Below are 15,396 nucleotides of genomic sequence, written 5' to 3' on the forward strand. Positions count from 1 at the left end.
TGCTGGGCTGCGTTGCTTTTCACTGGCACAATGAGTGACTTAATTTCATCCGCTATCACAAACGGCCATTGGCCAGCAACGGAGGGAGCAAGTCAGTCCGTTCAAAATCCTTGGACTGTTGCCCCCCAAAGTCCTCCCACGTTGTTCGTGTAACACGGCAGTCCAGTTCTTGTGAGGAATGACCCTCCCTATCAGTCACCGCCTTCCAGAGGGTTGTGAGATCATGAGCAATGCTCCTGCTGACTCCATCCAGCCTTCCTTAATAAAAGCCGCCACCTCCTATTTTATCAGTTTATAAATCATTATTACTTATGTCTAAAAGAGGGCAGGGATATTTACTTGATTGGCATTCTGAACCAACTTAAACCACTTCCAAAGTTTTCTTTTATATTGCATATAGTTTTATGAAGTATTTCCTTGCACAGAATCCACTACTTGCGCTCTGAACACTCAGGCAAGGTTATAACTTCCCCACTGATGCCATGAATGTCTCCAGGATTGCAGAAAGAATGACGTCTTCCCTCACAGCCATTAAGGCTGGACATTTCAGTGGAGATTCCACCGTCTTTTCCAGGGGCATTGAGGCAGTGTGGTGTAGCGGCTAGAGTGTTGGGCTGGGACTCAGGAGATCTGGTTTCCCCACTCGGGCATGAAACTCACAGGCTAAGTTTGGGACAGTCCCTGACGCTCAGCCTGACCTTCCTCACAGGGTTGTAGTGAGGATAAAATGGAGAGGAGGAGGAGGACTATGTGAGCAGCCTTGGGTTCTTTGCAAGAGGGAGAAAGGTGAAATAATAATAATAATAATAATAATAATAATAATAATAATAATAATAATATTTTTTGCCTGGTTTGAACAGATTCAATTCTACGCCTTTGTTCAGCAGTCCAAAGTCATGTTAAGACACCATCCTATCCGTTCCAGCCTCGATGGTCGGAAGCCTCCGAATGTGGAAGCTCACAAGTATCCCATGGAGAGCCAGAGACATGGCGGGAGCAATCTCCGCCTCCCTCTCCTCCCACTCTGCCCTTTCATGAGATCGGCTTCTTTGCCCATCTAGCTGGGACGGTTTGGAGGGGGTGGGAAGGAGGCTGGAAAAGCCTCAGGATAGCCCCCATCTTGACCTCCCCAATCCCCTCCCCTCCACCGCCCCCCCCCCGGTGGAGTTCCTGACCTCGGAGAGGCATCAGTCATGGTTCTTTCTGTGTTGGCCGCAAGGAGGAGGGAGGTGGGGGGGGGGGCAGAGGACTGATTCCCAGATCTGATGTCAGAGCGCTGCCTTCCATGATCCTGGAATCCTCAATCTCCTGTGGCCCCCCAGACGCTGTCTAGGGAGCATAGAATTGTTCCCTTACGCTACTGCTTTGCAACCGTTTAAAACGGTATTGACAACTGATGGGGCCCAGGACACGCTCCATATACCATTTTCAAACCGCTTTCAAAGTGTCATTTCCTGCTCGGTGTAGATCTGGCCTGAGGCTGAAATGGTGATTTACAACAACCCTGCAATGCAGTCCAGGGTTCTAAAGAGTATTCAGAGTCATTAATGGCCAGCAGGCAGAACAGCTGCCACAAATAGCACAGGCGGTAGGAGCCTGCACAAGTTCAGGAGAGGCCTGAGGCCCAGTGATGGCATCCCAGAATCAGGCCTACATTCCTATGATAGCCCTCCTCCAGTCGTACCACAATGGGCGTAACTCAGGGGAATTGCACACCCACCGCCCCTCTTTTGTGGGGGTTGTAGCTGCATGCTGGTCGCAAAATGATGAGACATCTGACTTTCCCACAAGGCAAAGCCGCAGTTCTAGATGCCATCACAAACTGCCTGAATGTGACTCAACTGGAGTAGCCTGAACAATTCAGGGGATGAACCCATGTGCTTCAAATTTGGCATACCTAAATCCCTACTTAGGACCTACCATGGTGCTAATTTTTATGTTTGTTGAAGTAATTTCCTTCCCTTTTGGGAAAACTCCTCAAGCCTCTAGTCCTCAACGAGGGTTGAGAATTTTAAAGAACTCCTAAAAATCAGGCGATGAACCCATCTGCTTCAAACTTAGCATACCTAAATCTCTACTTAGGACCTACCATAGTGCCAAGTAACATGTCTGTATCTTTAAAAATGGCAGCGTATTTCTAAAAAAATAATTTTAAAAACTCAAACTTTTAAAAATTCCTAAAAACCAGAGGATGAAAAAATAGGCTTCAAACCTGGCATGCCTAAACCCCTACTGAAACTCTACCAGGGTGCTAATTTTTGTGTCTGTATCTGTAATTTCATTTCTTTTTTGGGAAACTGCCTTCTCAAGCTTCTAGTCCTCAATGAGGTTTGAGAATTTCAAAGAACTCCTAAAAATCTGGGGATAAACCAATATGCTTCAAACTTGGCATACCTAAATCCCTACTAAAGACCTACCATGTTGCCAAGTTACATGTCTTCACCTTTAAAAATGACAGAGTATTTAATTTTTTCTTTTAAAAAAAACCCTCACTCAAAAAAAAATCCTAAAAATCAGAGGCTGAACCCATAGGCTTCAAACCTGTGTTACGGAAAAACTGGAGCCCACACGGAGAAACCGGAGTCCACACCAAAGTTCTTGTTTAACAGATAGCTTTATTCGCTAGCGAAACAGCAGCACGGGATGAGTCCACGGGCGGCTGCCCTCGGGACTGGGGGGAGGGGCTTTTTATACACGCCCCTCATTCAAAGGGAACGCCTGCCCTTCGTACAAAGGGAACTTGCGCGCGCACACATTTGATACAAAGGAATTGCGTGCGCACCTTGACAGCATGACAGAACTTGTTCAAACCAGTTCGGCAGGAATGTCTGCTTCGGACCTCAAGCATGCGCAAAGAGCACGGCTTCATTTACTCCGAGGTAAGGTCATAACCGGAAGTGACAGCCAGTTCCCTCACATTCCCCCCTTTGATACACTCTTAGCGAAGGCACAGAGTGCTATCATTATTACAGAGTGTCTTCATTGATAGGAACTGGCCTGTATTCCTGCAAGGCCATTAGGTGCACTGCAGTACGTTTATCTGCAATTTGCTCTATCATATCTTTCAAACTTTGTATAATCATTGGCATAAGACAGGGTACCAGCAAGCATAACAAAATTCCTACAACAACAATACCGATCATCCCTTTTAGCCCACCAAACCAATTGAACCACGAGCCTAAGCCCTCGGCCCATTCAAACCCTTTCCACGTCTGGACTGGAACATGGGCTAACTTAACCATTCGATTCGTGATGTCTTCGATGACTTTCTTGTTGTCATCTATTTGCAAACAACAATTACTGAGATTAAATTTCCCACAAAGGCCTCCTTCCGCAGCGAGTAAATAATCTAAAGCCAAACGGTTCTGATATACTGCGTTTCTAAGCTGGGTCTGGGTTTTGGATAAGACATTCAGAGCGCGTGCAGTCTCATTGGTAATTAACTCTAATACTGCTTGCAACCGGATAATACGGTTTAGCATGTATATTGGTGTTCTGTAACCAAACATACCATCTTGTGCCCAAGTGGCAGGCCCATAATATTGGATTATCCGCTCAGGGGGCCAGTCTTCATCTGCCCAGTCACCAATTTTTATATTGGTCAGGTCTTTACGCTTTCGATCATAAACTGTATGACCTAGGCGGACCCCATCAGTTAAAGGGATCAAGAAGAAAGAGGGTCTGATCTCCCCTATGGTACAAGTGCCCTCCCAGGGTTCAGGTAGTTCGGAATATGCATAGTTTCCACATATCCAATACAATCCTCTGGGGGCTGTCCAGGCGCTATTTTGAATAGTATTCAATCTGGCCTGAAGTGTGCTTGGCCATAGTCGATTAGGGGGTATGACAGTTTGATTTGGCCAATAGGACAAGATAGTTTGGTTCAGCGTAGTAATGGTCTGACACGGGGTTTCCCCGATCTTGGGAGCCCCGGAGGATATTCTTTGGATGCACCACCTTCCAATTAGGGTGTCTGTCAGCATCCACTGACTATGGGGGTTGGGGTCAGTGGTCTCATTATACGGCTGGCTGACATTGTATTCTTGGGCTTCCCAAGGCCATTGGTCTCCTAGGTTGGTTCCTCCACATACATAACAATTTGATACATTCAGCGTTGCAGCGACAGTTTCTGCAAAAGTGACAAAGAGGTTGCGCGCTATCTCTGGCACTTCAAAAGGCTGTTCGACTTCTTTCCAAAAGTCTTGGAAGAAGTGCTCTTGTATGGTGTGGCCTGTTTCTACAAACTGAGCGAGTTTTAGGTAAATCCGCCCCAGGGGATCTGCTCCCCGTCCATGGATGCGGAGCCCGAATTGGTTCCCAAAAGTGGTCACGAACTGTTGTGGGTTAAAAACGGTAAAATTCACCAAGTTGCACTGTTGTGCCTTGCAGTTACTGAGGACTGGCACTTTGGTTAAGGAGGCGTGGATTTTACCGAGGGGGGGTGTTGTTGAATAAGTGGCCCACCATACACAGTTCCAATAAGGACAGCTGTTATCGCAATTGGCTTGTTTGGGGATGGTAGACCGCATCGGGTCTGTGGAGGGACATATATATTTGTCTTCGTGCATGTATGTCTTCTCCCAGCTGAGATCCCCACACTGATCTGGCCAGTGGGAGATCTTGCAAGGGTCTATGATCACAGAAGCTGGAGAATTTGGGGTTCTAAGGGGTATTTTCTGCAATAGTGTACCCTGCTTGTTAGCATCTCTGACCTCTAAGTGCCATTTAACAGGATTTTCTCTGGGATCAAAACATGTGACTTTGTTATTCAGTGAACATACTGAGAAAGAAACATTACGGAAAGTGCAAGACGTTTTGGTCTCAGTACACTGCAATTTACTCTGATATATAATAGTCTGTTTGATTTGGTTATGCAGTTTCACTGTTTGTATACAAGAGGAGCAGAGATCAAGTTTTGACTTCTGGGATGATATGCTCAGGGTCAAAAGGAAGAGCAAAATAGGCAGAACATGCTTCGGGCGGTGTCCACCTCTTCTTTCCAGGTTGAGAGGGGATGCAGCGCCCCCAGTTATTTCGCTCCCTCGGTTGCCGGTCCCGAGGAGTCTTCTCCCGTCGCGTCCAGCGGTGAGGGCTGTTTCCTCAGGGTGAGCTTTAGGCCCGCACCTTTCGTGGCCTGCCATCTCTCGGGTGCGGCTAATTTTGCTCGGCTCCAATGAATCCAACTGGAATTCCCTTGGACCTTTAAAGCAGTAGGAGTAGTCAGTATAATGGTATATGGCCCGTCCCATGTCTTCCCTAACAGGCTTTCTTTATAACTCTTTACCCAGACTTCATCCCCAGGCTTGAAGCCATGAACAGGGATAACTATTCCTAAGGGAGTCTGTTCAGTATGCTGGCTCATTTCTAGCACTGTCTGATTCAGTTCTTTTAGAATCCGATTAAGGTTGATCTCGCCACGAAGTGGCAGGGTCTCGACTGTAGCTGGCAGCGGCGGAGGCCTGGCATAGACTAGTTCATATGGAGTCAGCCCGTTACTTCGGGGGGTGCACCTCATGTGGAGCAAGGCAACAGGGAGCATCTGAGTCCATTTAGAGTGTGTTTCTGCGCACATTTTGCGAAGGTGTAGTTTCAGGGTCTGGTTGGCTCTTTCTACTGCCCCGCTGCTCTGCGGTCTCCAAGCACAGTGTAGCTTCCAGTCTATATGAAGTGCTTTGCTAAGTTTTTCAGTGAGCTCGGCTTGGAAAGCTGGTCCATTGTCAGAGTTCAGCTGCTGGGGCAGGCCATAGCGAGGGATGAGGTCTTGGATCAGGTGTTTCGCTACTTCTCTTGCCCCTTCTGATCTGACTGGCCATGCTTCTACCCATCCCGAGAACGTGCATACGGCTACGAGGGCGACCTTGTAGCCTCCAGCTGGCGGCATGTGGGTGAAGTCAATTTGCATAACTTGAAAGGGTCGGCTGCCTCGGAGTATCTGGCCTGGGGGAAGCACAGGTCCTTTCTTTGGGTTATTTCGTGCACAGGTGACACATCTTTTGGAAGCTTCCATGCAGTGGGTGGCTAACTTGTCTATGTACATGGTCTTTTCGATCAGATGCCGAAGGGCTTCTTTGCCTAGATGGCATTGTCTGTGCATGTGGTACACCGCAGTTCTGGCAAGACGTTCTGGCACCCAAACTCGGCCGTCCGGCAAAATGTAGAAGCCTTTTTCTTTTCTGTATTTATGTTCTTCAGCTTCTTTCTCTTCTTCTTGGCTATACGGAGGCGTCATGGCAAGAGGTGGCAGGGAAATCAAGAGGGCGTGGCTTGTTTCTCGTACTGGCTGGTTGGCGGCGTCTTTGGCAGCCTGATCCGCCCTCTGGTTCCCTCGAGCAATTGGGTTAGATTTCCCGGTGTGTGCTCTGCAGTGAATCACCGCAACCTTCTCTGGTAGCCATACAGCTTGTAAGAGCCTCTGGATCTCTTGTGAATGTGCTATTTCTCTTCCTTCGGCTGTGAGGAACCCTCGCTCTCGGTACAATGCTCCGTGTACTTGGAGAGTAAGAAATGCATATTTTGAATCTGTGTAGACCGTGATCTTCTTTTCTCTTCCCCATTCTAGTGCAGCGATTAAAGCTAAGAGTTCAGCTTTCTGAGCGGACGTGCCAGGTGGAAGCGCTTCAGCGATTAGGACCTCATCTTCTGTTACTATGGCGTAACCCGCCTTTCTGACACCGTGCTGGACAAAACTGCTTCCATCAGTAAAAAGGATGATGCTGCCAGGCACAGGACTGTCTTTTAGGTCGGGTCTGCTAGAATGGACAGTGTCCATTATTTCTTGGCAATCATGTATAACTGGCTCAGGCAAAGGCATCAGAGTCGCAGGATTCAGGGCTACGCAGTCATTCACTTGCACGTTAGGGTTCTCACACAGCAGCGCTCGGTATTTGACAAGTCGGGAGTTGGTCATCCACTTTGGTCCGTGGGTTTCTAGCAGAGCTTTCATGGAGTGTGAGGCAGTGATTTCTATGTGCTGCCCATAGGTAAGTTTAATGGCTTCAGTTAAGAGCAGGCATGCGGCGGCGATACATCGGAGACATCCTGGCCAACCTCTGCTCACAGGATCAGTATTCTTGCTTAGGTATGCTACAGGCCGATTCCACGAACCCACTCTCTGGGTCAGAACGCCCACGGCTGTGCCCTTCCTTTCGTCTACATACAGGTGGAAGGGCTTGCTGATATCAGGTAGTCCTAGAGCGGGTGGACTGGTAAGGGCTGATTTAAGATTCCGGAGGCTCTCTTTTGCTTCAGATGTCCAGTCTAGGGTCCCGGATTCAGGGACTTTCTGTTTCAAGAGTTCATAGAGGGACTGTGTCAGGGCGGCGTAGTTCAGGATCCAGATCCGGCAGTACCCTGCCATGCCCAGGAAAACTCGTAATTCTTTTTTGTTCCGGGGCTGGGGTATACAATTGATTGCCTGGGTCCTGCTGGCAGCTAAAAGTCGAGTGTTCTTCTTGATGATAAACCCCAGATATGTCACTTCTTGTTTACAGATTTGGGCTTTGGTTTGACTAGCACGGTAACCTGCAGTCTCCAGATGTCTGAGCAGGGCAATGGTGTCAAGGAGGCAGGTCTCTTCAGTATGCCGGGGCAAAAGGAGGTCATCTACATATTGGAGGACTAGGCCAACTTCTTCCTGGTATTTTTGCAAATCCCCGGCCAATTGGCGGCTAAAGAGAGTTGGGGAATTCTTGAAACCTTGTGGGAGGCGGGACCACGTGAATTGTCTCTTTCGCCCTGTCCGGGGGTGTTCCCATGTGAAGGCAAAGATTTTCTGGGAATCAGGGTGCAAGGGAACCGTGAAGAAGGCGTCTTTGAGGTCGATGACCGAATACCATAGGCTGTCACCTGGTATCAGTCCGATGAGGGAGTAGGGGTCTGCTACTGTGGCTGCGATGTCTTTCGTCTGCTGGTTCACAAGGCGAAGGTCTTGAACTGGTCTGTACTGGTTAGTGCCCGGTTTCTTGACTGGGAGGAGGGGTGTGTTCCAGGGTGAAACGGTGGGGACCAGGACTTCAAGTTGCAGCAGTTTTTCAAGGTGCTCATGCATTGAAACTCTGGCTTCTAAGGGAATGGGGTACTGTGGCTGGTTAACAATAACATGAGTGGGCTTCAGATCAGTGATGACAGGATAAGCTGACAATGCTAACCCTCTGGGATTGTTTTCGGCCCAGACCCCTGGCACGGCTCGGATGACTCGAAGGGCGACTTCGGTATGGATAGTGTGGAGTGGAGCGCAGAGGCCCATAGAAGGTCCCATTCTCCACGCTTCTCTGAGGGGACAGGTGATGACAAGTGGCTGCCCTCCAGCAGTACCTGTGACCTTGCCATCTGGATGGAAAGACAGGGTCGCTTGGACTTTACAAAGGAGGTCTCTTCCGATAAGTGGTATGGGGCAGGACGGGATCAGGATGAATTCATGTTTCGTGGCGCAGGCTCCTATCTGGATCCCTTGGGGCTTGAAACAGGGTGCTCGTAAAACCTGGCCTCCTGCCCCCACAACTGGCACGGAAGTTTTCTTCTGAAGGGGCAAGTGGGAGGCATTAATCAAGACTGACCTCTGCGCTCCTGAATCTATTAGTCCTTTAATTTTCTGTCCTCCCACTGTTATTTCCATAACGGGGTCGGGAGGTAAGGGTCCCCGCGGAGGCTGTCAGTCTTCTTCTTCATAGCAATCTTCCATGGTCATAGTTCGGACGGCATCGCGAAAGTGTGGTTCCAGAGGTGTTCCTTGTGGACTGGGGAAGGCAGTTGGTGCAGGACCAGGATAGCCACGGCCTCTTCCTCGAGGGGCCCCACGTCCGCGGCCTCGATTTAGTCCAGCAATGACATTCTGTTGTGGTCTTACGGGGCACTCTGTCTTCCAGTGGCCCTCTTCTTTGCAGTATGCACACTGATTTCGGCCTAGGACTGGCCGGTGTGATCTCTTATCTGTCAGTTGGGGAACTTCCGGGCGCAGGGCGGCCGCGATGAGGCTGGCTTTTTCCTTCATCAACTTAACCTGCTCTTTTTTCTCTTCAACCTCCCGGTTGACATAAACTCGGTCAGCCAAGGCTTTCAGTTGCGTTAGTGACATTCCTTCAAACCCATCTGCCTTCTGTAATTTCTTTCTAATATCTGGGGCTGCTTGTGACACGAAGGAGAGAACTACGGTCTGCCTGTTGTTCGGATGTTCAGGGTCTATGGGAGTATATCGGCGGTAGGCTTTCATCAGTCTTTCAAGGAACATCCCCGGGCTTTCTTCTTTCTGTTGTACTACATCATGTATTTTTTGCATATTCATCATCTTTCGTCTGCCTTTTTTCACGGCCTCTATGAAAGCCTGCTGGTATTCACGTTGAAGGGCCCGGTGATCTGCATTTTGGATGTCCCATCTTGGGTCTAGTCGAGGTGCATACTTGGCGAGGGTCACCTGGGAGTCTGGTTGGTTGTCTAACTGCCCTCGGATTCCTGCAGCCTCTTCCAAATTGGCTTGGATCTGCAGTCTCTGTTCAGTTGTGAGGAGGTAGCCCATTAGTTGCTGGATGTCGCTCCAGGTTGGATTATGGGCAGCAATAACTCCTTCAATCATATCTAGGAACTTTTCTGGTTCTTCTTCATAACCTGGGCCATGAGTTTTCCAATTAAGGAGGTCTGAGGATTGGAAAGGCAGGTAAGTGTAAGTAGTAACAGTTTGGTAGCTTGGTTGACCGTTGGCATCTTGTCCAGGAACCAGGGCTGTGGCTTCCCTGACTGGCAGGATTCTGTTGGCTTCTCTCCCCTTTTCCTTCATCCGGGCTCGGGTCTTCATTTTGGACCTCTGTAATTCAGCAGTCAGGTCTCTATTCCGGCTGGGGCTGCGGTGGTGGCTGGGCCCTTCTTCTTCTGAACTGGCTTCAGAGGCAACAACGTGTTCTCTATTTCGGCTAGAGCTGTGGTGGTAGCTGGGCCCTTCTTCTTCTGAACTGGCTTCAGAGGCAACAACGTGTCGTGGATGTGGTGGTAGGTTGGGGCCAGGCACATCCTCCTGGCGACGTGGTGGTAGGCTGGGGCCAGGCACATCCTCCTGGCGGGGAGGAGATGACGCGCTCGGGGCCGGTGAGGGGGGCAGAATGTCTGCTTGTCCAGGTAGTAGCGGGACTGGAGCAGTGGGCACCACTGGTGGGGGCCTCATCTGGGGCGCCGTAGGCGAAACATAAGGCGGCGGCAGTTCTTCTGGAGGACAAGGTATGATTGGTTTGTCCTTTGAAGCAGTGTAAGTGAGCTGCTTCAGGCGGTGGGGTTGGATTCTTTTATCTTTCTTCGCCTGGTTCATCATTATTAGGGCTGCCTTTTCAACCATCTTTTTCGCCCATGGTGTGGGGAGCTTAGCCACTTTCAGCCACCCTTCAATGTATGGGATATCTTCTGGAGTCAGAGGCCCCCCTTCTACTATAGCTAAATTATATATTCTGGTAATATAGGATTCAGAAAAGGTGCCTTGTGGCGGCCAGGCCACAAGGGGGCCTAGGCTCGGCCAAGTCCAATGGCACTTATAAGTCATGGTTTGAACATTACACTGCGAAGTATCAAAAACTTGTGCAAAATGCTCTACCATGAGATCTAATGGAGTGGAAGAACCTCCCCCCATCCTAACTTTCTAAATTCACCAGACAGACAGACAAATCAGGTGGGTAGACGGGGAACCAACTGGCTATCGGTAGTGGGGGAGTCAGCTGGTGAAACAATAGGTTCACAATCACACGCTGCCAGCCCACGTTGCCGGAATTTCCAGGTACCAAATGGCACCAGAGGACTGATGGATCCAACGGCCAACTATGGAAATCAGGCTGCCATTCACACACCAATTACACAGAGACAACACCCTCTTTCCCAAATCCAGCCCAGCAGAGAAACAGAAAACAGAGAAACCTTCCGGCTTCTGAGGGGTTGATCCAGCCCCTCCTTCAGCTCCTGGGAGCCGGCTGAACAGAACAGAAACAGATTACAGAGAGAAACATTCTGGCTTCTGAGGGGTTGATCCAGCCCCTCCTTCAGCTCCTGGGAGCTGGCTGGACAGAACAGAAACAGATTACAGAGAGCTCATTGTTACTTGCCTGTTTGAAGTTCCGGCGCCGGTTAGAAAGGTATCTGTAGCAAAACTTCCACAGAGGTTCAGCTGCGTCCACGCCACCCCCTCCGGTCAGTCCATCCCCAGATCACCAGGCATCAGCAAAGCCGAAGGCAAGCTGAAGGCGCGCTCCCAATGAGTGTCGACGTACGCCTGCGGGGGGGTTGCAAGGAGGCGAGCTGGTGGGGGAAATCTCCCTGGCAGGCTGTCCAGTACTCCGTGAGGTTTCCTTGTTGAAGGAAGCGGCCCCACGTTGGGGCGCCAGGAATGTTACGGAAAAACTGGAGCCCACACGGAGAAACCGGAGTCCACACCAAAGTTCTTGTTTAACAGATAGCTTTATTCGCTAGCGAAACAGCAGCACGGGATGAGTCCACGGGCGGCTGCCCTCGGGACTGGGGGGAGGGGCTTTTTATACACGCCCCTCATTCAAATGGAACGCCTGCCCTTCGTACAAAGGGAACTTGCGCGCGCACACATTTGATACAAAGGAATTGCGTGCGCACCTTGACAGCATGACAGAACTTGTTCAAACCAGTTCGGCAGGAATGTCTGCTTCGGACCTCAAGCATGCGCAAAGAGCACGGCTTCATTTACTCCGAGGTAAGGTCATAACCGGAAGTGACAGCCAGTTCCCTCACACCTGGCATGCCTAAACCCCTCCTGAAGCTCTGCCATGGTGCTAATTTTTGTGTCTGTATCTGTAATTTCATTTCTTTTTTGGGAAACTTCCTTCTCAAGCTTCTAGTCCTCAACGAGGTTTGAGATTTTAAAAAAAACTGCAAAAAATCAGCAGATGAACCCATATGCTTCAAACTTGGCATTATGCAACGTGGTGAGCAGCACTAACCAGGGCTAAAAGTGTCACCTGACACGTGTCTGTGGTTAACATGCTGAAATAATAGAGCCTCAAGTATAGAGTGGCCAGAATTGCCATGGCTGCTCTATACTGCGGGGATTTCACTGCTCCAGATTGTTGATTTGCCTAAGCGTCTGCAGAGGCCACTATTTTGCATAGTCGGCAAAGATTTTGACGCGGTTACGTCTGATTTAAGAGGCGCGTGTTAAACTCACATTTGCTTCCTCATTGCCCGGCACTTCTTCCCTTTGTTGTCTCATTATATCGACGTCGCTTGTTGATGATGCGTCCCGTTCGCTTGCTTTGGCCCGCTCATTCCAATGGCCGACACACTCAAAATGGCCGCTGGAGCTGTACTATAAGGAGGAGTCACCAACATGGCGGATGGCATTAGCCGGCACAGCAGACACACTCAAAATGGCCGCGAGCATGACAGGCCATGAACCACTAGAGGAACGGAGGATTTCCCCGTAAAAACGTAAGTTTACATGCTAGTCCACGCTAAAACGGCTGGCGCTACTGCATGGGCTCCTAATGCACAGACTTCCGGGATATGGGGCAGAGCAGTTGGAGGACTCAGGTGCTCCATGAACCTAGTGTGACCGTATGGAAAGGAGGACAGGGCTCCTGTATCTTTAACAGTTGCATAGAAAATTGAATTTCAGCAGGTGTCATTTGTATATATGGGGAACCTGGTGAAATTCCCTCTTCATCACCACAGTTAAACATGCAGGAGATATACTAGAGTGACCAGATTTGAAAGAGGGCAGGGCACCTGCAGCTTTAACTGTTGTGATCAAGAGGTTCTCCATATATACAAATGACACCTGCTGACATTCCCTTTTCTAGGCAACTGTTAAAGATACAGGAGCCCTGTCCTCCTTTTCATAGGGTCACCCTATCCAATGGACACTTACCCAGTACTGGAAAATCCCAGTAGGGGATTTCATAGGATCATAGAATAGCAGAGTTGCAAGGGGCCTACAAGGCCATCGAGTCCAACCCCCTGCTCAATGCAGGAATCCACCCTAAAGCATCCCTGACCGATGGTTGTCCTTTACTCAAAAGTAAATCCCATTGATTTCAATTGCTAACGTGACCTGCTGCCCCTTGGCCTGTGCTTGGAGGGGAGAGAAACAGAGGGAAGGGGGGCTGGAAAGATTTCCCCTCTTTCTGCGCCCTTTTCCTAAGCACAGACCAAGGGGCAGCGTGTAGCAATTGAAATCAAGGGGATGTGCAGCAGCAACCCTCACCCACATATATACAAATCAAGTAGAGTGGACCGCCAGGGAAGAAGGGAAGGGGAGAGGGGAGAGACTCCTTAGATCTGTGTTTGTGTTTAACCGCAAAAGAACACGTTCCTCCGTAGGTCTGGAACAGCGCTCTTCAAAGGCTGGTCAGTTTCAGGCACGGATTGAGAGACTAGCCCTGGTTCCGATAAAAGTTATTAAAATCTTTATAAATTCTCATCTGTGTCCAGAATGTTCGATGTTTCGGATTAATAATACTCCTTCCTCAGGAGCTGACACTGGAAACCTTATTCTTATATGTTAAATATTTTCTGGAGCCTTTTTCCTTTTTGAGCGTTCAGCTGAACTGCCTCTAATCAAAGAATTCCAGCTCGTAGCACTTTTATCTGCACCAGAGCTAGTCTCTCAATCCGCCCCTGGTCAGTTTCACCCAAAATGTCTTGTCAGTTTCAAGCGAAGTCCTTTGGCTGCTTCTGAATCAGTGTCCCTGTCCTGTAGAGATAAAAGATTTCATCACTTCTCAGTCCATAGGAGTGGTTTATGCCATTGCCTGCCCTTGTTCAAAACTCTACCTAGGGAAAACAACAAGGCAATTGAAGATTAGAATAGGGGAATATCTTTATAATTTGAGACATAACAAAATTGAAGCCCTGCTAGTTATAGGGTGACCATATGGAAAGGAGGACAGGGCTCTTGTATCTTTAACAGTTGCATTGAAAAGGGAATTTCAGCAGGTGTCATTGGTATATATGGGGAACCTGGTGAAATTTCTTCTTCATCACAACAGTTAAAGTTGCAGGTGCCCTGCCTGCTTTTAAATCTGGTCACTCTAGCATAGCTCCTGCACCTTTAATTGCTGTAATGAAAAGGAAATTTCACCAGGTTCTCCATATACACAAATGATAACTGCTAAAATTCCCTTTTCTATGCAACTGTTAAAGATACAGGAGCCCTGTCCTCCTTTTCATATGGTCACCCTACCCTAGTAACATTCATCAGAATCTATCCTGTTGTGGTCCATTGAAAAAACTAGAGGAAGTGAAGCCACTCTTAGCAGGAGAGAACTCTATTGGATTCTATGTCTGAAGTCCCTCAAACCAGGAGGGCTCAATGATACTTTAGAATTAATTGCACACAATTAATCAGCGTTAACTTACCGTTGACCCTTTGATCACCATTCAGGGTTAAATCACACCCTCAGGACTCAGCTGAACACTATAAAATCAACCCGCACCTTCCCTAATGCATCAGGGCTTGTTCACACAAACTCCCCCCCCCAAAAAAAAAGTTCACTTCTGATAGCAGGACACACGACAAACGCTGAGGCTTTTTAATCAAGCGAACTGTGTTTGCAGTTTTGCAGCCTGCCCGTCTGTTTTCTTATAACAGGTCGCTCAAAATATGTATATGTAACGGGTATTGTTAATCTTGTTGCTAGATTTTGCTGCATAACTAATTAGATTCTTTGAGTTGACTGTATGTTATGGTCTTAACAGCTATCGATGCAGTTTGAAAAAAGGACTAGAATGTATTACATGTTTGAAAAAGAGCATTTTATGACTTTTAATTTGTTGTGTATTACCTTTTTAAAAATACACTACATGTACAGTATGGAAACGTTCTCCATGGGGGTGGGGATCCTGCATCTCCCCTCCTTTTTCTTTTCTTTTTTAACAATGGGGGGTCCAGTTTTTATGGGGAGCCCCCACATGGGAAAGGAGGGCTTAATCCTCTCAGTAACTGTGACTTGCCTCTCAATTCCTCTGCCATTGGAGGTCCTGGTGCTGCATTTGAAGTCTCCTCCTCTATACACACGGAGTTGAGATGGTCACTTGCTACCTCGCTTTGCTCCCCCACCCCAGACACCCACGCCGGGTTTTTTTTCCCTTTTTAAAATTGCAAAAATTAAGACTGAAATCCGAGGGGCTCGAATGCATTCCATTGAACTCAATGGGGTTGATTTACTGAGTAAGCATGCAAAAGAGTTGAGGGCAGTCTTATGTAACGTTCTGCTTTGGTGTTCAGTAACAAGAGAAGCAAATCCCAATCCCTGTTGTCCGAGGGGGAGTTGTCCCCACTTCAAACAACCAATAAACGGGAGGAGGAGGAGGTACAAAGAAGATCTGGGGGTGGGTGGGGTTAAGAACACGTGTGAGTGAACCTCAAGGGATCTCCCCAAACGTGCTACAGCGGAGGTGTAA

General features: G+C 48.6%; 1 protein-coding gene across 1 annotated transcript in view; it reads right to left on the reverse strand.

Moving 5' to 3' along the window:
• Window positions 1-15,396, reverse strand: part of LOC134413640 (uncharacterized) — an 86,724-nt gene that overhangs the window by 24,440 nt on the left and 46,888 nt on the right. The window contains exons 9-11 of the mRNA XM_063147699.1: window positions 8,846-9,600; window positions 6,219-8,518; window positions 5,180-6,110 (exon numbers count right to left, since the gene is read on the reverse strand). Of these exons, the coding sequence (XP_063003769.1) occupies window positions 5,180-6,110; window positions 6,219-8,518; window positions 8,846-9,600 (3,986 nt within the window). The remainder of the gene's footprint in view (window positions 1-5,179; window positions 6,111-6,218; window positions 8,519-8,845; window positions 9,601-15,396) is intronic.

Source organism: Elgaria multicarinata, chromosome 2, assembly GCF_023053635.1.
Source record: "Elgaria multicarinata webbii isolate HBS135686 ecotype San Diego chromosome 2, rElgMul1.1.pri, whole genome shotgun sequence".
Classification (NCBI taxonomy): domain Eukaryota; kingdom Metazoa; phylum Chordata; class Lepidosauria; order Squamata; family Anguidae; genus Elgaria; species Elgaria multicarinata.